Source organism: Podarcis gaigeae, assembly GCF_964106915.1.
Source record: "Podarcis gaigeae genome assembly, chromosome: 9".
NCBI lineage: Eukaryota > Metazoa > Chordata > Lepidosauria > Squamata > Lacertidae > Podarcis > Podarcis gaigeae.
The window spans coordinates 75358835-75383544 of record NC_139685.1 but is presented as its reverse complement, the minus strand read 5'-3'; the positions used below and the strand labels follow the sequence as shown (position 1 = coordinate 75383544).

At 44.2% G+C, this 24710-nt stretch overlaps 1 protein-coding gene across 2 annotated transcripts in view; it reads right to left on the bottom strand.

Annotated features, from left to right (window-relative positions):
- The window catches only part of ATRN (attractin), a 160395-nt gene extending 135953 nt beyond the window's left edge, over positions 1–24442 (bottom strand). Inside the window, exon 1 of one of the 2 annotated variants that reach the window (XM_083756248.1) lies at positions 23785–24442. In XM_083756248.1, coding sequence (XP_083612374.1) covers positions 23785–24038 — 254 coding nt within the window. In that variant the 5' untranslated portion in view covers positions 24039–24442. The remainder of the gene's footprint in view (positions 1–23784) is intronic. The other variant, XM_083756250.1, reaches the window with a different exon arrangement.
- Between the last annotated feature and the right edge of the window lie 268 nt (positions 24443–24710).

Sequence of the window (24710 nt, the reverse complement as noted above, 5' to 3'; positions counted from 1 at the left end):
ACCAAAAAAACTGATTGGGTTCATTCTCTTTCAACTTCATTAAAAAGATAATAGATTTGGAGGCTTGCAGAGTTGATCATTAGTACAACAACCTGTCAAATATGTTATTATGATCCCCATGTTGAAACCAAAGGCTGAAACCAAGGGAATAGTGACTTGGCATAGTTAGTGGGCACTTTCTGTTCAGAGCTCAGTCTTAGCCACTATGCTAGACTGGCTCTCAAAAGAGCACCAATGAACCAGAGAGACACATAACACATTAAGTCCAACTTAGCTCTGCGGGCCATTGACAATGCAGTCAAATCAGCAATGAGAGCTCCGCAGGGTCATCAGATCCCACAATCTAGCCTCTTCCTCCAACTCTGAAGAACTTGCTGTCAGCATTCGCAACACGATGTCTCTGGATACAGGAGCAACTACTTGCACCCCAGGAAAACAAACGCAGTTCTACAGCACTGAAAGCTGATCATGCAAACCCCGTCTTAATAGAAGCAGAACTAGAGCTGTTGCAAAGTGTTTCAACCTCGAAACATGGAATTAACAGCCAAGAAGAGGAGGCGGTGGAAAGAATCCTAATGAGCAACCCATAAAGGCATGATTAATCATATGCTTCACATAGCCAAAATGTGTTCCCAAACTGAAGGCAACAAGAGCATTATTGAAATAAACCAACTAAATTACAGGCTGCAAAACTTCATCAAGCATCACTTTTTGAGGGAGGGAGGGAGGGAAGGACAGACACAAATAAACACAACAAAAATAAAAGTTATTAACTTGCTATTAAAATGAAAGGTCATATTAAACTGACTTCTTTGTTTATCCCTTTTGGGAGTATATAATATTTCCTACTGAGAGTGACAGAGCCAAAATCATGTTTTACATATGGATGCTAGCTTAAGGGATATTTTTTTTCTTAAGCAAGCTTGTCATCATGGCTTCATAAAAATAAAGGAAGTGTGCCAAGTTTGATGCCTGAAGAAGCAAACAGAGTGACTCATTCATCCTCTCTATTTCAGCTTTCCCCAACCTGGTGCCTGCCAGATATTTCGGATTACAATTCCCACACTCCCAGCTACCATGCCCAAGTACAGTGGTACCTCGGTTTACGAACGTCTCAGAAGTCGAACGTTTCAGCTTCCAAAGGCTGAAAACCCAGAACTTCCTGCTTCGGTTTTTGAACACTTTTTGGAAGCTGAACGTGCCACATGGCTTCCGTATTGAGTTTTCCAGATGGAAATGCTTCCAGAAATGCAGGCTTCGGCTTTCAAATGTTTCAGAAGTCGAACGGTCTTCCAGAACAGATTATGTTCAGAAACCGAAGTACCACTGTATCTATATCTATATATATTTTTATATATGTATATATGCATATATTTGCTCCCTCGCCCTGAAACAAGATGAGCGCCGCACCCCACAGTCTCCTTTGACTGGACTTAATTGTCCAGGGATCATTTCCCTTTACCTTTATCTATGTATTTGTGGCTTTATTTTGATCCAGATCTCCTTACAAATCAATAAGACATGTATGTACTCTCTCACATACTTCCTAAGTGGCCAGGGGGCATGGAAATCACCTGAAAAACATTGCGTAACTTTCCAGCTTGGCTAATATTGTATACTGGCATGCATTCATTGCTACCAGTATGTTTTATAAAGCAATGAATGCTTAGAAACAGTTCCATTTTCCAGCAGATTTTCTGCCCCATGTTGCTGCATGCAATACCCCCAAACCAGGAGGCACGGTGTGTGATGCCTTATTCCATCCATCACCATGGCAGCATTTGTTAAGAGGAGATACCATAGCCTTCCATAGCGAAAGGCAAGCTATCTTCTGGCCCTGTACACAAATGGGACAAAAAGCCAGTTTGGCACACAGGAGAAGAAGTTAGCACATATTTGCAGTCTGGATAAGAAGCAAGCCTTCAGGAGACCCAGTTATGTGTGTGCCCTCAGTGCCACCAATTAATCAGAAGCACATTAAAGCCTTAGCCAATTAATTGCGCCAATCGAAAGAGGAGCGAGGCATAAGCAGAAAGACGACTCCGTAAGGTACAAGGCATCAATGTTATCTGAAGGTTAAGTCCACCAGCGCAGGGCAGGAGGGTGACTCAGCCATGAAAGCAGCATGAAACCTTCGTGAGAATGCATTCACAGATGCTGGCAGCAAACCGGGAACGACTATAACCTCCCTGCCCTGCTTAGGAGCTTCCCCAGCGCATTTAAGCTGGTCGCTGCTGGAGGCTGGTCTAATCCAGGAAAGCAATTTTTATGTTCTTCTGTGAAAACAATGATAAGCTGTCAGGGAACTGCCATCAGTGCCGGAGGGAGAGAGCAAAAGCCAGAGGGATTCCAGAGAGCGTCCAGGGATCGGGAGAAGCAGCCCATCTTCTGGGGAAGAGAATCAGCGTACCACCAGTGGAGAAGGGGGGCAGATGGGGGAAGCGGCGAGGCGGTCCCATGACTCCTTGCCTGGGACCAGCGGGGAGAGTAGGGGTCCTCTGCTGCCCACGCCCTACTTGCGCAGAAGGCTTTCGCGCAGAGAGAGTAGGAGACTAGGCATCAAAGAGCTTCTTTGCTGGAAGAAGTTTAAGAAACGCCCACTGACGGATTCTGCCAGCGATTGAGTCAGCCACGGGTGAGTGGCTGTCCGGACAGAAAAGGTTCACTTAGGCAACCCAGCCAGGTGTTTCCACCCAGCCGGGGAGATAAGCACCAGCAACCCCTAGAACCATTACATAAGCCAATTACAAGACACAGGAGCTCTCAAGTATTTTCTGCATTGCCATCCAGCAGACGGTTTATAACACAGTGAAATTTGCTTGGGAGGTCAGATATTACCACCTGCGAGTATAAGGAACATTATGAGAAGTTAATACACAGTTTGAATACTAACCGTAAGTGCCTTGCCTCATTTTCATTTTTGTCATGCTGCTGTATCAAAAAGTGAACAATGGCCACTTATGAATGCCATTTCACTAGTGTTTCAGTGCGCTCATCTAAATATTTGCAAATTAATGTGGAAAAAGTGGGCGGGAGAGGCCAATTCAAGCCATCTGACAAGAACTGTGAGTGCACTTGTTTCTCCAGACAATTTATTTACTAACAATTCAGCAGCTGAGGGAGCAAGATAAAGATCAGAGCACGGAGGGCTCAAAAAAAATACTGACAGGGGAGAAGAAGCAGGGAAATATATGGTACAAATCTGCAAAGCAGACTCATATCTGATGAAGATTACAAACCCAGTTTGTGAATATTGCAAATACTAAGCTTACTGTGGTGATGGGTGCAAAAGAGGACAGATAAGCAAGCAATTCTAAAGGAGGACATTTCATTAAAGGAAGGCTAGTGGCCTTCTTAAATGGGATTGTAAAGCAATTTCATGTGCAACAGGAAGCACAAAAAAATAGATGCAAAAGCAGAAAGTGAAATGAAACACCATCAACACTCATATGGGCCCAAAGACTTATGACTGCCCTTTAATGGCAAGAGCCCACAGGAAACAGCATATTGTAACGATTGGTCTTGCATTTCAAGACCATTAGTTAAACTCACCTTCATAGCTTCCAAGACACTGCAGGTTGTACACTGAAAATAGATAGCTCTCGTAGGGAATTTTAAAGTATGTTTCCACAAGAAGCCTCCACTGTTCAGCATTTCCCACATCTACCAGTGAAGCCACGGCAGCTGATGTTAGGCATGCTCAAGCATTAACATTTTATACTTTTGGAAGCACCACAGCCTCCTAGAGGAAATTGTGTGTCTCTATGGTGATAATGAGCATCCATGACTGATAATGCACATGATAAACAAAAAGCTATGCCAATGATGCAAAGTGGAATGTTTTCCACTGCTGTATTTTTCTGCAGAAAATGTTCCACTTTCAGAAATGCGCCGTTTCATAAAAACATAACGAAGACAATACAAGTCGAGGCGGGCTATGCTAGTCAATTCTAAACTCAAGAGTTGCAACTGTTTGCAGATTACTGTCCCTACTCAGAAGAACACATGCACAACTCTTCAGATATAGAAAAATAAAAATTTTAAATACTAAAATTAGTATGTTAACAGTTTATGGTGCCTTAAGTTTTCCCCTTCAAAAATCAATTGCAAGTTGTCGAATCTTAAAGCAATTACAAATATTCCTACTAAAAATCCAAGTAAATCTGTCCAAATATGACATTTATATTACACTTAGTACACCTTATAGGGTGTTTTTCCTATTAAAATGTACACTGAATAATACTGATTTAGATCCATTCCAATCTAGCTTCAGGCCTGACTTTGGGACAAAAACAGCCTTGGTCACACTTGGAAATGACTTATGCTGGACGACAGGTCTAGAGGTGCAATCCTGCTCATCCCCCTAGACCTCTCTCAGAGACTTTCTATGCCATGTCTATCTGAGTGGAGCTTGGGAAGCACTGTGTTCCTGTGGTCCTTTCTGGAGGAGCAATCTCAGAAGGTGGTTCTGGGGAACTCCGGTTTCATCTCATAGCCTATGGGAAGCCTCAAAGTTCAACCCCCCTCCCCCTCCACATGAGTTTTAACTTCTACATGAAACTATCCAGAAGTTTGAGGTTTGCAGCTGGTTTTCAGTGGTGCTGAATGTTCATGGAGTCAACCCTAACTGGAGGCCTCCTTTTAAAGGCCCTTAGAAACATCAGCTGGTACAGAATCCTGCCACCAGAGTCCCGGTGGGAGTCAGGCAGGAAGTTCACGTAACACCTACCTGCACTGGTTGCCAGTGCATTTCCAAGCCCAATTGAAACAGTACAGTACCGGATATTAAAGAAGCAGTAGGCAACATGGTACCCTGTTGAAGTTGCTGGACCACAGCTCCCATCAGCCATCACCACTGAATTATGCTGGTTGGTGAGAGTTTTGGCAATCCCCTCTCCCTCTCTCCCTTAAAATCTTAAATGATTTTGGTCTGATTTACCCAAAATATCACCTTAACCCGCTAACAGCCTGCCCATATGTTACGATCAGCAATGGAGTTCCTTTTCCCACAGCCAAGTCCAAAAATAGTTAGCAAGCACAAGGAAGTGGGGCTGTTCTGCAGAGGCCACACACCTCTAGAATACACTACCAGCTGCAGACTGTCAGTCCCCATAGTTGCAGGCATTTAAGGAAGCCCTAAAGTCCAGCAAGTTTGGAAAACTCAGCAGTGGCCAGAGGATTGGAGAAGATCAGTCTACATCCCAATCCCAAAGAAGGGCAGTGCCAAAGAATGCTCCAGCTGAAGGAATGGGTTTCCCAAAACCCAAAACTGACTGTGCAGGCAGTTTTAAACTGCACCAAAATCCCTATTTTTCCTTAGCTAAAATGAATAAACTTGAGCCGTTGAGCAAATGCATAACAAGAACAAAGCTCTCTCCCTTATCAGTCCGTGGCGGCAATGAGTGACCTTGCCAAGTTCCAGTAGAGCAGGGATGATGCGTCTGTACCTTATCTTATGTGCTGACCACAAAAGACGCACAGACCCAATCTGGGAACAGCACCAGAGCGTGTTCTCGGAGATGACAACCTCTTCCTCCAAGATAAGAGTAGGAAGAGGAAGATCCTTTTATGGTCAGGAGTGCAGGAAGGAAATCCCTTTGATGGTTAAGAGTGCCAGAGCAGGAACATCTGTGATGCCAACCTGCATGTACAAGCTGACGTGGCTGGGGAAGGGGAAGAGGGTGCCTGGAGGATATATATACTGCATGAAACTTCTCATTTCTTTGGACTTGCTGTGGACTTGATCACGCAAATGCATTCTGTTATCCGGAGAGCAGAATAAACTCTTTCTTTGAATCAACCTCGGTGTCATTTGACTTCCTTCCTCCTGTCCCGGAGCAACACAGACCCAATCAGTGAACTCAAATAAGGCTACACAACTACCGCACAATTGCACTCATTTCACACACTAGCAAGGTTACGCTTAAAATTCTACAAGGAAGGCTCAAGAACTCCCAGAAGTGCAAGCTGGATTTAGAAGAGGCAGAGGAACCAGAGACCAAATTACAAACATGCGCAGGATTATGGAGAAAGCTAGAGAGTCCCAGAAAGACATCTACTTTTGCTTCATTGACTATGCAAAAGCCTTTGACTGTGTCGACCATAGCAAACTATGGCAAGTTCTTAAAGAAATGGGAGTGCCTGATCACCTCATCTGTCTCCTGAGAAATCTCTATATGGGACAAGAAGCTACAGTTAGAACTGGATATGGAACAACTGATTGGTTCAAAATTGGGAAAGGAGTATGACAAGGCTGTATATTGTCTCCCTGCTTATTTAACTTATATGCAGAATTCATCATGCGAAAGGCTGGGCTGGATGAATCCCAAACTGGAATTAAGATTGCCGGAAGAAATATCAACAACCTCAGATATGCAGACGACACAACCTTGATGGCAGAAAGTAAGGAGGAATTAAATAACCTTTTATTGAGGGTGAAAGAGGAGAGCACAAAATATGGTCTGAAGCTCAACATCAAAAAAATGAAGATCATAGCCACTGGTCTCATCACCTCCTGGCAAATAGAATGGGAAGAAATGGAGGCAGTGAGAGATTTTACTTTCTTGGGCCCCATGATCACTGCAGATGGTGACAGCAGTCACAAAATTAAAAGACGTCTGCTTCTTGGGAGAAAAGCAATGACAAACCTAGACAGCACCTTAAAAAGTAGAGACATCACCTTGCCAACAAAGGTCCGTATGGTAAAAGCTATGGTTTTCCCAGTAGTGATGTATGGAAGTGAGAGCTGGACCATAAAGAAGGCTGATCGCCGAAGAATTGATGCTTTTGAATTATGGTGCTGGAGGAGACTCTTGAGAGTCCCATGGACTGCAAGAAGATCAAACCTATCCATTCTGAAGGAAATCAGCCCTGAGTGCTCACTGGAAGGACAGATCCTAAAGCTGAGGCTCCAAGACTTTGGCCACCTCCTGAGAAGAGAAGACTCCCTGGAAAAGACCCTGATGTTGGGAAAGATGGAGGGCACAAGGAGAAGGGGACGACAGAGGATGAGATGATTGGATAGTGTTCTCGAAGCTACCAGCATGAGTTTGACCAAACTGCGGGAGGCAGTAGAAGACAGAAGTGCCTGGCGTGCTCTGTTCATGGGGTCACGAAGAGTCGGACACGACTAAACAACAGCAACAAAGTCCTATCTGGTAGGTGTTTTATTATTACTGATTACTTTTATTATTTATTTGACGTTTGTGATTGCATTACACTGTGTTTTATTCTGCAGCTAATCCTGGGAGGTTCTTTTTGTCCTAATAGGAGGAAAGTATAAATAGAATTTCAGTTCAACTACCTCTGACTATTACAAACAGATTCTGATGTTTATACAGAATGTGAAATTATCAGTATAACTGAGTAAACAAACTTGGAAGTTGAAAGATATGATAATTCAGGACTCCACTGACTCACTCAAAAATACATCCCGCTGAATTCAACTGAGCCCTTTATAGCTTAGCGCATATAGGATTATGGTCACAATGTTAACTGTAAATTATTCCGATTCAGAATTAAGATTTGGTTTAGATTCTATCTACTGTCATAGATCTTCAAGGCTTTTAAAAGATCTCAATGCAGATTAATTAATGATTAACACTACATTGTGGAAATAAATATCTGGTTAGGTAGGAAAACATTATAAAGGCAGGAATAATTAGCAATGATGGAAACACTGATGCTTCTAATCTGGATTTTTTTAAAAACAAAACAAAAACAGGATTAGTAAAGGATTTTCTCGGCTTTTTCAAAGCCCACAAAACCCTCTCTTTTTACCAAGGGCATCTTCTCTCACCATTCATATCAGAAGGTAAAATACAAAGGTAAAGGATGGTTAATTCCAGTCAAAGGCGACTATGGGGTACGGCGTTCATCCCGCTTCAGACTAAGGGAGCTGGCGCTTGTCCACAGACAGCTTTCTGGGTCATGTGGCCAGCATGACTAAACTCCTTCTGGTGCAACGGAAACACCATGACAGAAACCAGAGCATACAGAAATGCCGTTTACCTTCCCACCGCAGCAGTACCTATTTATCTACTTTCATTGGTGTGCTTTCAAAGTGCTAGGTTGGCAGGAGCTGGGACAAAACAACGGGCGCTCTCCCCGTTGCACAGATTAGAACCGTCGACCTTCTGATCAGCAAGCCCAAGAGGCTCAGTGGTTTAAACCACAGCACCACCTGCATCCTTTCATATCAGAAGGAGGATTCAAGTGTGTTAGGAATTCCCCCTGATCTGCACTAAGAGATGTTATGAAAATCCCCTCAGCCAAATGGAAGCAGCTCCAAACTGTATTTGTAACTATTGAAACAAAACTGAATCTCACAAAAAGGTGACAAATTGGAGAACACAATCTTGTGCTGTAAGATTGATCAACTAAGCTTTCAAGGTGGATTTTGCCCTCCTGGAAACTGTTCCACAATAAACATGGAGTAACAGTATGAGAAGAGGTATGATACTTTTTACCTGTCTGACCTTAACTGCGACAGATGGATGCTTTCACTTGTGATCTGACTGCAAGAGAGAACTCCTGAGTTGGGCCTATTTTGCAATATGTATGCCCTTTGAGATTAAAGTTAGACAGAAGCCAGGGCTCAAACCAAAGGTTAGATGACTCCAGCTAATGAGCTGGGTCAGGGTGTTCCATATTAGTGGTTGCACAAGCCTCTAGTGGCATAGGTAACGGCAACAGGGTCCATTCTGACTACCCTTCTAGCAGGGGTCCATAAATTCTGGCTGACCAACCAACAAAGCAGGCAATTGGGCTTAATGGTTCTGAGCTTGTGCTACTGCCTGCAGTTCCCTATTAGTGCTCCTGCCTTCAATCTCCAGCTCCTTCCCCTCCTCCAGCTAACTTATAGCCCAACATTAACCACTGCTACAGCTTGCTACCAGGTGGGGCGACAGCACCAGCCAGTCATCGTTGTACCTTACTCATCTTGTTATGCAAGGGACTCTTGCCCTGTTTCACTTTCTCATGGAAACCACTCACTTCCCAAGCAGATGAAACAAAACAGAACTCTTCTACATAAATGAAGCATACCTAGAGAAGACAGAAAATGGGCATATCAGCTATCCCACTTCTCTATGAACACCCGCCTCATTACTTTTGAGATCAGCATACATCCTCATGGATTCTTCAACATCTTTTCCAAGCACAAGAGCATAAGGAAGTCATTTCTTCCCCAAAACAGGACAGACTGGCCAGCTGATGTGCAGCAACACCTGCATTTCTCAGGACAGCACGCTCAATTACTGCAACTCACCCTATGGCTAAGATGCTCCTTGTGCAACAGCCCATCTGCTGAAACACAAAAGGTAACAAAACAGACAACAGACAAGCCTAAAACATTTAAAGCACCACAATTTTTAAAAGCCCTTTTCCCCAGTCCTCATCCACATCACTTCAGATGCCAGAGGCACCCAAGAACAGTGTCAGGAATGGTGCCATTAATTTGTTTTGGACTACAACTTTTTATCCTTCCTGATGACTGGTCAAGATGTGTGGGGCTGATAGCATCAAAACCTCAAAACCTGTGTAGCCTCAAAACCTCAAGGGCACGAGCAGTGGGTGGAGGCTGATGTTAGAGCCTTAAAGGCTGACATCAACACTCTGAACTGAGCTCAGAAATGGACTGACAGGAATAATAGGTTATTATCCCACAAGATTTATATAAACGCACACGCATCTGGATAATCATAGCCGACATATTTCACTAAGAGAAAAATACATTGTAGGTTAATCGGCAACTACATCGATTAAAGGGCCTGATCCAAACTCTCTACATATTGTCTGGCTAATACATACCACACAGGCCAACTGTGGTCCACTAACAGTTTAAGGACCAGTATACAAAACACCAGTATCTAGGTTAAAAAAATCTAATGATGCAAAGAAGCTCAATACAACCCTTCAAGTGGTTTCACGGAACCTGTGTTCATCAGTGGCATGAAGAGGAAAGCAAGCTACCTTGAGCTCCAGCAGGAGATGGGTGAAAGGCAGGTTCTCTCTGGGCACGCAACACTGGACTTCATGTCTATGCATAGGAAACATGCAAGAAGTGTTGTAGCAGTCTACCAGAGAGCCTCCTTGCACAGCTGTTCTACTCAGACTTGCAGGACAGGAGAAAACCCTTTCCTTTATGTTTTCCACAAAAGTTCCTCTTTTCCTCCTCATTTGGCACAGCTCATTCAAAAGCCAAATAAAAAATCAAAAGACATTTGTGGATTTTGCTTGGAAGTGCAGGGAAGAGTATGCCTTCTCCAAGTACAGAAAGCACCAACGCCTAAAAGCCCTGAATCTTTCAAGCGGGTATTTGCACAGCACATCGGGATTTCTCCCTATGGAAGTCATTACTGAAAACGATGTTGGGAAAGCATTTATGGGTGGATCACTTCTGCCCTAACACATTACTGTATAAGTTGTTTAGACTGCAGCCTTTGATCAAAGGAAGAAGAAAAAGACTACAGGACTATTACTACGCTACATACAGCCAACAATACACATTGTGCTAGAGATATACATAGCAGATGTGAAGCAGCTCCATGCCCAAAGTTATCTGTGCAATATGTTCAAAGATGCATCATGGGCTTAACAAAAGGTTAAAAGCCTACAAAAAATTACTAGCTATGTGTGGGCAGACAATCTAGGTTAGTCATTTATTGCACATTGATGGCTGAAAAACAGACACAAATCAGTTATATTTTACCATTTACAAGCACTTCCCAGCCTAGGCGGCTATTCTTATCCAACACAGACAGCAGGCAAGTTTACAAAAATGAATTATTACCTCCAAGGGGACTGTTGTAAGGGAAAGAAGCATAATTGTTTCTCACAACCAAGAGGGTTCCCAGTAGGGCTCACATACATTACAAGCAGTAAAAGCAAAATTATGGAATACAGAAGTCTGGTTCAAAAGCAACATGCTGCTTCAACAAACCATGGTTTGCTGGTATGCAAAGAACTCTCAAGTGCAAGCAGGCCCTTTATCTAGCTGCAGAGGAGATATCTTAGATTTTAAAAGGACAGTTACCGCAACATCTGAACTAGAAAATTTTGGTTTAAAGACTCCTTATGAATCCTGATTTGCACTCAGCACTTAACTCTATCTCCTGATTTTGACATATTATTATTATTATTATTATTATTATTATTATTATTATTATTAGAGCTTGGATTTGATATCCCGCTTTATCACTACCTTAAGGAGTCTCAAAGCAGCTAACATTCTCCTTTCCCTTCCTCCCCCACAACAAACACACTGTGAGGCTGAGAGACTTCAGAGAAGTGTGACTGGCCCAGCAGCTGCATGTGGAGGAGCGGGGAAGTGAACCTGGTTCACCAGACTACAAGTCCACTGCTCTTAACCACTGCACCACTGGCTCTCCAGTGTTTTTTATTACTATTACTATTACTATTATTATTACAGTGGGGGAAACTGGTTTTAGAAGCTGGAAGTATCCTCTGTTGCTGGGTAAGCTAGGAGCTGGGTGCACTTGAGCTCATCACTTGTCAACAAAGCATCGTATAATGGAACAGCCCATATTGGCTGAAACCGATCAAAGAGTACCAGCCACGTATGCATGTCTTCACCCAAAAGAAAAGCAGTGCCCAAGGAGGGAACCCAAGATAGGAAAAGAGGTGGTAAGGGAACAATGCTCCAGGGCCTGATATACTGCAGCTAAGGATACTAAAGGATCTTGAAGGTATAATCGCAGAGCCTGTCTATAACCTTCAAGAATTCTTGGAAAACAGGTGATGTCTCTACAGACAATGGCAATGGTTGTCCCCATCCTCAAAAAGGTTGGGAAAGAGGACCCAAGTAACTAAAGACCAGTCAGCTTGACATAGATATCAGAAAAGGTCCCAGAACAGATAATTCAACAGTCGGTTGTGAGGACTTAGAAAAGTCTGCTAAAATACAACATAGGTTTCTCAAAAAGAAGTATTACAAGCTTGGTGGACCAGGGGAATGCAGTGGACGTAGTATATCTTGGTTTTGGCAAAAAATATCCCATGATATTCTTGGAAAGAAGCTGGTAAAATGTGGGCTATATGAGGTAACCGTTAGGTGGACTTGTAGTTGGTTGACTGACCAAACCCAAACAGGGCTCAATAAGTTTTCTCATCATCCTGGGGGGAAATGAGAAGTGGGATGCCGCGAGCTGGAAGGTGTACAGAGAAGGATGACCAGGACGATCAAGGGTCTGGAAACCAAGCCTTAAGATGAAGAGTTGAGGGAGTTAGGCATGCTTGATGTGGGAGAGAGGAGACTGAGAAGAGATATAAAAGCCATCTTCAACTATCTGAAGGGATGTAAGATGGAAGATGGAGCAAGCTTGTTTTCTCCTGCTCTGGAGGGTAGGGCCCAAAACAATAGAACCAAATGACAAGAAAGGAAATTCCAACTAAACACCAGGAAGAACCTTCTGACAGTTTTTAAGCAGAGCTTGGATGGCCATCTCCCAGAGATACTTCAGGTGTGATTCCTGCATTGCAGGGGGTTTGATTAGATCCCTCAGGATTTTAACTACTTGTATAAATGAATAGGTCCATACTGTTTTTGAAATGTGAATAAACAGATGTCTTTGAAGTTCATTGAGGAGGGATGGGGAAGGATGTTGTTCTGGGGGTTTTCTAGTGGATGAACAGAAAATAGGCACAGGAAAGACAGATGGGATCAAGATTGGTTTCAGGCATGCAATACATGAAATCACATGCAGCTGGGAGCAGCTAGTGACAAGAGAAGCTTGTTATGAGTGCAGGAACTACTAAAAAAAAAGCAGTCTGCGCCGTAGTCTGGCACAGGGTGGCAGTGACTTTTTAATACACAAAGGCAGTTAGGACACTACTTCACCTACCGTATTAGGACTTTTCAGGAGCTCAGAGAAACTAAGGAGACAAGAGTAGTAAGCACCACACACGACCCCAAAGAAGTATCACTGGTTTTATTATGGTTCACCTAAAGTTAAGTTTCCCAGAAATTAAGCAGCAGCCAGGAAGTCCAAGAGCAAACAATCCACTAGGATATAACTCTGCTGAGGACCCAAGAATGTCTTCACTGCAACAAACTAGGGTAAACATCTCTGTAGCGGCAGAGAGCCTGTGCAGGGAGAAAGGGTATTTAAGGGGACAGGGTAGACGAAGAAAAAAGCAAGAAGCTTTGAGCTAGCAGTCACAATACATTTCTTTCAAGCAGTGGTGCATTCCTAGACTTGGCAAACACATACAAGGGATCCACCAGCTGTGTCCTGGTCAGGACAAAGGCCTTCGGTCTCAAAGATTCAACTGGTGGAGTCTGTGGAAAGCGCCCCTCCCTGACATTATAGACAAGAGCTGAGCACATGCAGTAACTTGAAGCAAAAATCTACCAAAGCAGCACAAACTATGATGCTAAATGTGCACTGTTGTGTCCGAAGTGCACTCCTTAGAACGTCTTGTACCCTTTGGCTAACTATTTTAACCACTGAAAGTTAGTATGAAGTTACCTAACAGAGAGGGAGAAATGTGCATTGGATGAAAACTGAATGGTCTGGCTAAGGCTCGTGCTGGATGGTGAGGAAGTCCATGCAGCCAAGGCTCACACACTCAAAAGTCTCCTGCTTCTGTCACCTCGGCCTTGTCAAGCTTGACTTAAGAGCTGGAGTAGAGGCAATCCTGAAGCAGTATAAACTGCATTTATCATATGGAACAAGGTTTTCTGCCTCAAAGAACAGAGCTAGTTTGTAAAAGGTCACAATTCTGCTGGGCCATTTGCTACCTACAAGAATTAGAAGCAGCAAAGTTGATTTTGTTATTTTTTGCACATCTGATCAGACACAAAGGAAGTTACTGTCTGCAATTAATTTCTTTATTAAGAATAGAAAAAAATAACTATCCTTTTCAATCTATTTTGCATATCAGAAGTACACAAAATAAAAATCAGACGATCAGATGCATGTGACAAAGTGAAAACATAGCATGCATAAATATGATCCTATGTAAAAGGTATTACTATAAAATCTGAGATTATGGGCCAAACCAAATGCAGGGGGAAAGTGTTTCTTTGTTGAATTAGAAGCCACATACTGCCGCTTTGAAGATTAGATAAGCAGCCTGCTGTAAAAAGGTGTTTGACCCTCTTCTCCTTTAAAAGGTAAAGGTAAAGGACCCCTGACAGTTAAGTCCAGTCACGAACGACTCTGGGGTTACAGCGCTCATCTCGCTTTACAGGCCGAGGGAGCTGGTGTTTGACCGCAGAGTTTTTCCAGGCCATGTAGCCAGCAGGACTAAGCCGCTTCAGGCAAAACCAGAGCAGTGCACAGAAATGCCGTTTACCTTCCCGCCAGAGTGGTACCTATTTATCTATTTGCACTTTGACATGCTTTCGAACTACGAAGTTGGCAGGAGCGGGGACCGGGCAATGGGAGCTCACCCTGTTGCAGGGATTCGAACTGCCGACCTTCTGATCGGCAAGCCCAAAAGGCTCAGTGGTTTAGAGCACAGCGCCACCCACGTCCCTACCTTCCTTTACCCTTGTCCTAATCTAAATTCCCATAAAAGGCACAGCATCAGTACTTACGTTCTCCCCTCCCAAGAGCTAAAAGTGCAGCTTGCAGGGGGGCAAGCAGATTCAGGGATTCCAACTTACTTTTTTGGAGGAGCTGTTTTGGAAGTCTTTTTTATTTTTCTTCTTTTTGGAATGAGACTAACCATCTCCTCATCACAACTAGCTTGGCCATTCAAGAACCTACACAGAGTTGCCAAGTACCTTTTAGCACTTTTTTTTCCTTGCTGCAAAACAAGTTCTAAAGATACTTCCAATGTTTTTACACTTTTGGTGCTTTAAAGTAAATTTAATGGCAGAGTATGTTTTGCTTATTTGGGCAAGGTGTTCCAATTTATTGCAGTAGATGCTAGATTTTATTCCGAATGAAAACGATCCAACACCATACTCTGAGGCCAAGATTAATTATTTTTAATGTACCACTCAGCAGATTTCGGCTACAGAAGCTGTGTAATATTCATCTATAACTCCTTCCATTAACTTAATGAAATACATTTTCCTTTCTTATAAAATACCTTGTAATTGCACCCCACTAAATCATTTTCACTCTTCTCCCCACATCTGATTTGCAGGTTTCTTTGCATGTTCGGACGCCTTCACAAAATTTTGGGGGACTGTTTGTGTTTTGAGTCGTATTCACTCAAAAAAAAAAAAAAAGAACTGTTGAGTTTCGTGGGACTTATTCATGTAAGGGTACATCAGACTGCAGCCTTAGGCATGCAATGGCATACAAGAGGCATGTATTTTGCAAGCATCAATACAGAGGCAATCATCCAACACAAACATGTGACTTGCATTCAACTTCCTCCAAGTCCCAAGCTGCTGCAAGACAGCCAAACTCTGCACAACACTTCAGTACTGCAGAATAAAAACAGAGTAGACACTAGGGAGACTGTGTAGTCACCTAAAAGACTACACAGGTAAAGGTAATCTTGCTGCAATTGACAGCGCACTCCTTTCTCAGAAGCACCACTCAACTACCTGAGCCCATACAAATGGATCTTATGCTCCTGTTTCATTCTCTCCAACATCCTGAGCTCTGCAATGCTTTCAGTTCTGAACTTATAAATAAATGTGGAAAGTAAACATCCATGCAGTATTCCATTTCACAGAGAAACACCCCTTTACTCATTAGCTACCATCCCTTGTCGTCGGAAAGCTTTAAGTACTAACTGTGAATCCTACAACCCTATTTCTTCTGCACAAGTGCTCAGAAATTAGTCCCACTTTGTTCAACAGTCCTTACTGTCAATAAGTGTTCCAATGACTGGCGCTTCCACATTCCACTTGCTCGGCATTCTTGCACATATACAGGAGAACTGGCTTCCACTTTTAACGCAGGCAGAGAGAGCCAAACAAGTCTCTGTCTCGTCTCTAAGCAGCCATCATTCTGTCATGAAAAAGGCACCTGGCCCAAAAAAATTGATTATGTTCCTAGGTTGTATCTGGCTGTACTCCAAGATGTTTTAATTGTTACAAAACCCATCTAGTATTCATGCCTGTTCACGAAATGTATGAATTTCAAATTGGGAAGCTTGATTTAAAACTATTCCCATTTTTCTTCCCTTTGAGATGGTTTAAATCAACCTGACCTTCATAGATCCAATGCATACTTTATGTCCGCAGGTGTGTCTGCTCTGTGTACACTCAGGTTTCTTACAGAGAGCACCTTCAGCATGAAAGAGAGAGGTACACCTCCACGGATTCACTGGACTGCTGTGGTTTATTTATTTTGAATATTTATAGCCCTGAGAGGCTTTCAAAGCAACTTTCCATCATTGTTTATTTGTACACCACCTTTGCAAAGTAAACCCTGCTCAACAGCTGACAACACTGAAAAGTTTATGAAATTCACTGACAAGACTTCACGTTTAAACAAGCTTATGAAAACATCTCCAATGATGCAACAAAATTAAACAATCCACTAATGGATCATACTAAGGTCTAAGAATAAAAATACAAGAGCATAATGCAGGCAGCAAAAAAAAAAAAAATGCAGCTCCAGAACTAAACCTTGACCCTGGCAATAACACTTAAGGAAAACCCCTCCCTAATGGTATTTAGGCATCCTAAGCAACAGAAGCTCCCATTGTAGCTGAAATCAGTGAGGTCCACCCTCCAGGCAGGCTGGTAATAGGGCAGAAAAAGCAGGGAGCAGGTCTGGCAGGACTCACAGCAAGATGGCCTCCTGTACCTTCAGCAGCCACCTTTGCAGCTGAGATTTGTATAGGACCCTGTCCTCCAAGGTCCGAAGGAAATGTCAGGGGTGTGTGCAGGAGCCAGGCCCTGTGACCAGTAGGACTTTGCAGCACTGGGGCCTTCCTAAGTTTGTTCTGAAGAGGCAAGACGCGGCTGCACAGGTGAGGCTGCTTGGTAACTCATTGCACCCGGTGGCAAGAGCTGGGAAGGGATATTAGGTCAGCATTTCCCTTCGGCTCTTTGCCACAGCAACACGTTCCCTGCCTTGCTGCATTTGGTTCCTTGAATCCTTGATGCTCGTACCCTTGACTTCCTGACTCCTGGCTTCTGAACTCCCGTTCCTGCTCCCACCCCGCCATCTTGCCCCCGGTCCCGACGTCCCCAGCCAGGACTTTAATCGCCCGTGAACCAGACCATGACAGGAAATAGGTCAGGCAAAAGAAGGTCGTGCAGGACTCAGAGCAAGAACTTACAAAATATTTGCACAATACAGCCACATTTTTAAAAGTTAGTACATAAAACTAGAGATAACATTATCAGGTCTGCTCAGGCAGCTTTTTTCTGCCCCCTTTTTGGTCACAGCTCCCCCAGACACGATGTACTTTACTGCATGGAGAGGTCTACCTCTCCTTCACACTCACAGGAGACGACATAAGCACAATGAATACACACCTGCCTCCATAAAGTGTAAATTGCCGAGTTCTAAATAGCTCAGAAGCACTTTACTATTCATAAGAAGATGGGAAAATAATTTAACTCATCTGCCCAGGAGAACCCACACAGTCCTGCATATAACCTTCAAGGCTGTTGCTGTAATGCAAAGCCAGACAAATAGCAACCCAAACGCATCATTGCAAGGCTATCAATATTCAAGCTAGTTCTGGCAACAGAGTTGTATCCTAAAGCAAAATGCAGGCCTCTAAAATAAGAACAAGCTACGTGGATGCTTTTGTTACTCAACAGTATTTGTCACAAACTAGAGACACCTGCCATTAAAGCCTGATTTTGTATGGTTACCTGCAAATAAAGGAATTGCTGCCAGGACCAAAGTTTAATTCAATAACAGACAACACCACTGGCTAATAAATAATGGTATTTGTTGTATAGGTCCAAGTAAGACAGAGACCTACCATGGCCTCTTCCCTTCTTATCTGAGCACTAGAGGGCTGGGAATCTACCTTCATCCACAGTAATAAAGTCTGCATCTCTAATTCCCCTCCCCATCCTACACTTCGCCGAAAAGGAGTATATTGGCACACACTTCACAGAAGGTCAGATCACAGCAAACTGAAATGGGCACGGAAGCAAGTGAGGAATGCATGTGGTTCACTCACGGGCCCATGCTGGGAGATTTCTGCCCTCTTTGGTTTCCCAGCATGCAGACACCTTCTTCTTGTGCATGGGTACCACCATTTTGGACACATAAGAATCATCACTCATGAACCAGTGAACAATGCTAATAGAGGGAAGGACAGCTGAACATACCTGTCTCGTTCTCACTTGAGGATTAAGTAATCAAGTCACACTATGACCTTAAAGGCATCACAGCATATATTACTAAAGTACGCTTTTGTGCACCAACATTTCTGTCACCTAGTTATGTAGAGAAAGAATTCGGGGGGAGCGGGGGACAAAGCATTTTAAAAGCTATTCTTTTGTCTCATAAATTAACACTGACCGAAATACACAGATGCCACCCCTTTTCCAGCACCAATGTGCCATGAAACCTTTACTGACTGGGATAAACTTCTGAGCAACTTTTCTAATGACCTGCACACACAATTCATCACCTTTGCAACAATAACTCCATCCACTTAAGGCAAGCCTACTATCCCATGATCACAGGTACAATGCTGATCAAAGAACCCACTCCATAATTCTTCCCACAGGCAACTCATGGGGAAATGTAGCTTCCCGATTAAGGAGGACTCTGTGCCCTGACCTTACACTGGTCCTTAGGGCTTGGCAATTGCATCTTCCCCTACAGTGCAATCACCCTTGAATAAATGCATGTATTGTGATGCAAGGAGGCTAGCATCTATTTTAACAGATCATGTGATATAAGAGAGGGAAGACTCATCCTGAGTACAACCACATAAACACATATGTTTACTGTGCCATCACCCCAAATCAAGATTCCCCTAAGAGAGGGTGTCCCAGATAACACAAAAAGATCCTTTCACTAGTGTCCTAGTTCTGCAATACAGACCCACTTGGAACAGCATAAATACATTCTGAACCACAATACATGCAAAAGCATCCAGCCTTTAAATAACATCTGGAAGTCCGCTCTCTCCTCAGCTGGTCCATCCACTACATATTTTAGAAAGTTGCTTCTCTCTTCTCTATGCATTTGGAAACTTTGTAAGATATTATAACCAAATGTTGCACGATGGTTCCTCAGATCAAGGAGTGCAGGGGTTTTTTTTCTGTGTTTGGATACATTTGTACATCATTTTGAATCAGGAAGGTTCACTAATCCTAACAAAGCTGCAGTGATTTCTTTTCCCTCTTAGAATTCCCAAGCAACAATTGTCACTTACTGCTAGGCCGTTATAAACCGAGGTGATCTAACATACTGTCACTATAAGCCAAAGTGAGTAGCACCCTAGTACTCTAATATACTGCCTTGCTTCATTTCACCCACCTATGGAAAGGTTCGGTCACACAAGCCCCTTTCTCCAGGGACTACCAGTAAATGGACCTCACCTTAGCATCACACTCTCACAGTATGAGACATATTGAATTAAGATTTCATGCTGAACTCTTCTCTTTTTCTTAGACTGGTAAACCACAGACATACCTTGTTTTTTAAAAAGGCAACCCTATTAATCATTGGGTTTGTCTGACAAAGTAAGTAATTCCTTTCAAATGCATTTGGAAATATAATCTTCACTATCAGCATAGCCCAGGCATGTAATTCACATCCTGGCAACACAGCCATTGGACTGCAGCCACAGCTTCACATGCCTACTTTCAATGGTGCATCTTGACTTCAACTTCCTCTCCTCTCCCCTCTGCACATACCCACAAAATATGCTCTGGAGGGTCCCTCAACCCTCCTGGGATGATTTTGAGGGTGAAAGGAGGGCTGAAGGGAACAGGAGAGGAGGGAGTACGTTTCACTGTATGCACAGAAGTCTGCTTTGCAAGTTTCCATTGAGTTCTAATTATTTACTTTGTCCTATTTGTACCAGATAATTTTTTTAATGCCTGACTATATCCTGGGACGTGGGTGGTGCTGTGGTCTAAAATCACAGAGCCTAGGACTTGCCAATCAGAAGGTTGGCGGTTCAAATTCCTGCAACAGGGTGAGCTCCCATTGCTCAGTCCCTGCTCCTGCCAACCTAACAGTCCAAAAGCACGTCAAGTGCAAGTAGATAAATAGGTACCGCTCTGGCAGGAAGGTAAACAGCATTTCCGTGCACTGCTCTGGTTCACCAGAAGCACCTTAGTCATTCTGGCCACATGACCCGGGAAAACTGTCTGCGGACAAATGCCAACTCCCTCAGCTAGTAAAGCAATATGAGCGCCGCAACCCCAGAGTCATCCGCAACTGAACCTAACAGTCTGGAGCCCATTTACCTTTACCTATATCCCCAGATGACCCATACCAACATGTTTTTCATGTGTGCTAAAACTCAGTCTAATTTTTAAAAAAAGAATTGTTTAACCACATCAGTTAAGAAACGTGGATATATATTCTCAGTGCTTTTTCCTGGGGGGACGCAGGGGTACGCATACCCCTAGACATTTTCTGAATCTTTGTACTTTTGTCCATTTACTGTATTTTTCCTGATTTGAACTATAAAATGGTAATTTTCTTGAGTCAAAATGAGAGTACTCCTAAAACTTTTTTTTAGAATAAAAGCACTGTATATACTATAATGTTATTGTTTTAGTTAAATAAATCGTTAAATTGTTATTAAGGAAATGATTATTTTTCTCCTTCCAAAAAAGTACAGCAGAAAAGTTGTCCAAATATAACCAGTTAACTTATTAAACCTCACAGTAATTCCATAATTATCTGTCTATGCATATCTAATAGTATAACCAAATCAGTAATTTTTGATATAACTGTAAAAACTACTCTGAAACTTTATTATTCCAAAAATGAAACCTTCATCTGGCTGTAAATATTAAGATTATACCAGCAAGAATGATTCTTTCTGTAAAAAAATGTTTTAAATCAAGTCTTACTGACTAGTGATTTAAATTTTGATTTAAATTGTGATTTAAATAGATTTGATTTAAATAGATTTAAATCTATTTAATCTAAATCTATTTAAAATCTATTTAAAATCTATTTAAAATCTATTTAAAAATAGATTTGATTTAAATTTGATTTAAATCAAATCTATCCTGCAGCTCCCCACTATGTATCTGAATGTGAATGCACACAAATGCACATACAGTACTTCTATTAGCAAGAAACAAAAACCAAAGCTATGCAGCAACGCTAACGAAATTATTGTGGCATAGCTTCTGTAGTCTATGAAAGCTTATATCCCATAATAAATATGTCCATCTTTAAGATGGCACATTACTCTTAGTGTGCAGCAGCACACAAAGTTAATTCTGTGGAACTTGTCTTTGCAAAATTGTTACCTTCTGCCCTCACCAGCAAGACCAAATGCCATGGTTTCACACAGCGACAACACAAATACACAGAGACCAACCACTGCTTGCCTCTTTTCCACACTTCCCTTTTAAAAATGTGTAGGAACTGGCAGACCTTTCAGTGGCAATGCTGCACCCTCAGAAAGACTTCCCCCAGCTTAGTAACTCAGGCCCACCAATCTGGCTTCCATCCTTGTCTCCTTTGTACACTCCTCCACGTGATCTTACAAAGCCAACTGGGAGAGGAGAGCTCCTGCGAGACCACACATCCCTGCCTCTGTTCATCAAGCTGCTCAGGGAACCCAGGCAGGATTTCCTTTGTGACAGTGCAATCCTATGCACATTCAGTGGGACTTAGTGCCCAGTAAGTGGTTACAGGACTGCAATCTTAGTCTTACAGCAAAGCTTCACATTCAAATATTTGTTGTTGCTATTATCACAATCCTCACTGGTCTATGTGGAAAAAGCTCAGCCCGAGTTTTCTCCTGATATCTCCCTGTGACATTGCTTCCCACACCACCATGAAAATCACCAAGCCATAACTGTCACCAACTTAAGGACTAGAGCAGTATGTTGGCTAAACATCTCAGCCACTGGAAAGTCCACAAACCAAGTCTCACCACAGCAAAGGAATGTCTGCGTGCATGAAAGCACCTTTTCTCTCTCTGCCACTCTCGTCTGCAATGTGACAGTAATAATACTGGCCTACTCAGGGTTGTTATAAGAATTACTGAGATAACATACATGAGGCACTTTGAGCAGTCCAGATGGGTTATGTTATTCAAGTAATTCCTTAATATATACTTTAAATCAACTCTCTTCTCACAGTTTCTACACCTTTTAACCATTACTCTGGAATGCTTTCTATAAATGCTTAGTGTCATCTACGAGCAGAAAAACTCTGGTTCAGTTTTCCTGGTCATAGATGACACTAAGCATTTATAGAAAGCATTCGAAGCACCTCCTTGACGTTGCCTTGCAATCTTTGTAATTACCCTGCCAGATGAGGTGAGTATTAGCCCCATGTTATTTAAGAGAGGGAGGATAAGAGCTAAGGTCACCAGACAAGTTCATAGGAGGGGCGAGATCTGAACCAGGACATTTCCTGGTGTTCTGCACAAACAGCCAAGGCATCAGCATCATGTATTTTGAATGCAATTTTCACATGCACTCATTCCTAAGTCATTTTAAAATCTCCTACTTTTTCTTTTATTTTTTATCTCTGGCAACCTACAGCAGGGGTGGCTTCTCTGGGCCTGAGGGCCACATTCACCCTTGGCCAACCTTCTGGGGGCCAAATGCCAGTGTTGGGTGTAACCACCCACTCTCCTGCAGGTATACCTGCAAAACATACACACCTACAAGCACAAAGCAGCACCACACCCCGCCCTCAACTGTTCTGAAGGAAGGGGGTTATCAGACTTATTCCTCACTCATAAAATGATCAGTCCAATGACTAAGGGGGAGGACATCTGTGTCCCTATCAGGGCACAGGGCTGAGCACAGAGAGTTCAAACCACCCAGTGCCATCATTATTGCTTAAATTTATTTTTGCACCCACTGCTGAAATCAGTGGTGTCTAGGGGGGGAGTAAAAAAAAAAATGTGGTTAGGGGACCACATCAGCCCCTGCCCAGGACAGGGGTTAGTCAGTCCTGGCCTAAATTTCTCACATTTAGACATCAGATAGCAGAACTTTGGACAAACACTCTTCCCTTACCGCCCCCCCCCCCATATTGCACAGCCCCTTGCCCCCTAGCAATTTGCAACATGGGGGGAACCCTCACACCCACCCTGGTCTCTGTCACCCACAAAAACTGTTCTTCTCTGTTTTTAGCAGTTCTTACTTTATATATAAGCTGCCTCAAGTCCCTGTCAGGGCTAAAGTCAGGATATAAATAATTATACAACAACAACAACCCCCAACACATGTCTAATGCTTTTTTTGTCATTCTGCATTTCCCCAGATATGAGCTCACTAGCACTTACAACAGATTTCGCTGTTTAGCCAACAACAAATGTGCATATTACCTATATGCCTGAGGCTCATTATTTCAGCCAGTCGAATAAAAGTATTATTTGCTTCTATACTAGACCGAGTCACTGGATGACTTGACCAAGCACTTAGAGAAGAGGCACGTTCACCCAGAAACAACTCCAACCTGCAGTTGCTCCCAGGTGTGTGCAGGACTGCGGGTGAAATCTTATGCAGAATTGAACAGGATTTGTGGAAAGTAATGTCAAGGCGAGCCATGAGAGGCGCAGCATTCGCACACACCTCCCTGCCCCTCCCTCCCTCCCACCAACCCTGTGAGGCAGGTCGGGCCGAGGCTGCCCCCGGGGTTGCGCCCAGCGCCCCGGCCGAAGAGACCCCGACCCCCCCCCCCGCGCTTCTCCCCGGGGTTCCCCCTCACCCACCGGAAGCGGCCCCCGCAGTGCTGGCACTGGTCGCCGACCCATCCCGGCGGGCACTCGCACTGGCCGGTGCTGGGCTGGCAGCGCCCTCCGTTGGCGCACGGCTTGTCGCACTCCTTCGCCTCGGCGGCCGCTCCGGCTCCGGCTCCCACCCCGGCTCCCGCCGCCGGAGCCAGCAGGAGGAGCAGGACGGCGGCCAGCCAGGCTGGGGCGAGGGCGAGGAGGCCGCCGCGCCGCCTGCGGCCCCGCCGCTCCATCGCCTGAGGGGAAAAGGGACGGCAGTGAGGAGAACGGAGCCCGGGGAGGGGGCGGGCGGCGGCGGAGAGAGGCTCCGCCGGGAAGCTTCGCGCGGGCGGACGGTGGCCGGCGAGGGCTGCTGCTGCGGCGGCGGCGGCTGCTACTGCGGAGCGGCCTCCTCCTCCTCCTCCTCCTCCCTGGAGCGACGGAAGCCCGCGAGGCTCAACCTTAGCGCGGCGGCGGCCGGCCTGGCGCTCGCTCTCCTCCTCACACAACCGTTCGGAGGGGGAGGGGGGAGGAGGAGGAAGCGACGGAGCGTCGCCCCCTCCCGCCGGTGTCCGCTCCCGATGACGTCGGCGCCGAGCGGAGCCCCTGACGAGGGGGGAGAGAGAGAGACCATAGAGTTCTTCTCTGTCGTAGAGAGGCGGGCGGATGGTATCCAGGCAACCGCCTAAGCGGGGAGAGGGGTGGGGCTTCGGGCTGGACGCAGGTGGGCGGTGCCGAATTTGATAGAGAGCAGGCTCGCCCAATCAGGTCGCCGGCAGCTACTTTTCGGACTACATCTCCCATCAGGCCCTTCAAAACGGGGAGGAGGCTGCTCTCCGTCAGGTTTGGCACCGCCCAGCTGTCAAGTCCGAGGCCCCGCCCTCTTGCCTGCTCCGCTGTCGTTCAAGTGGCCGTCGCGGGAGGCA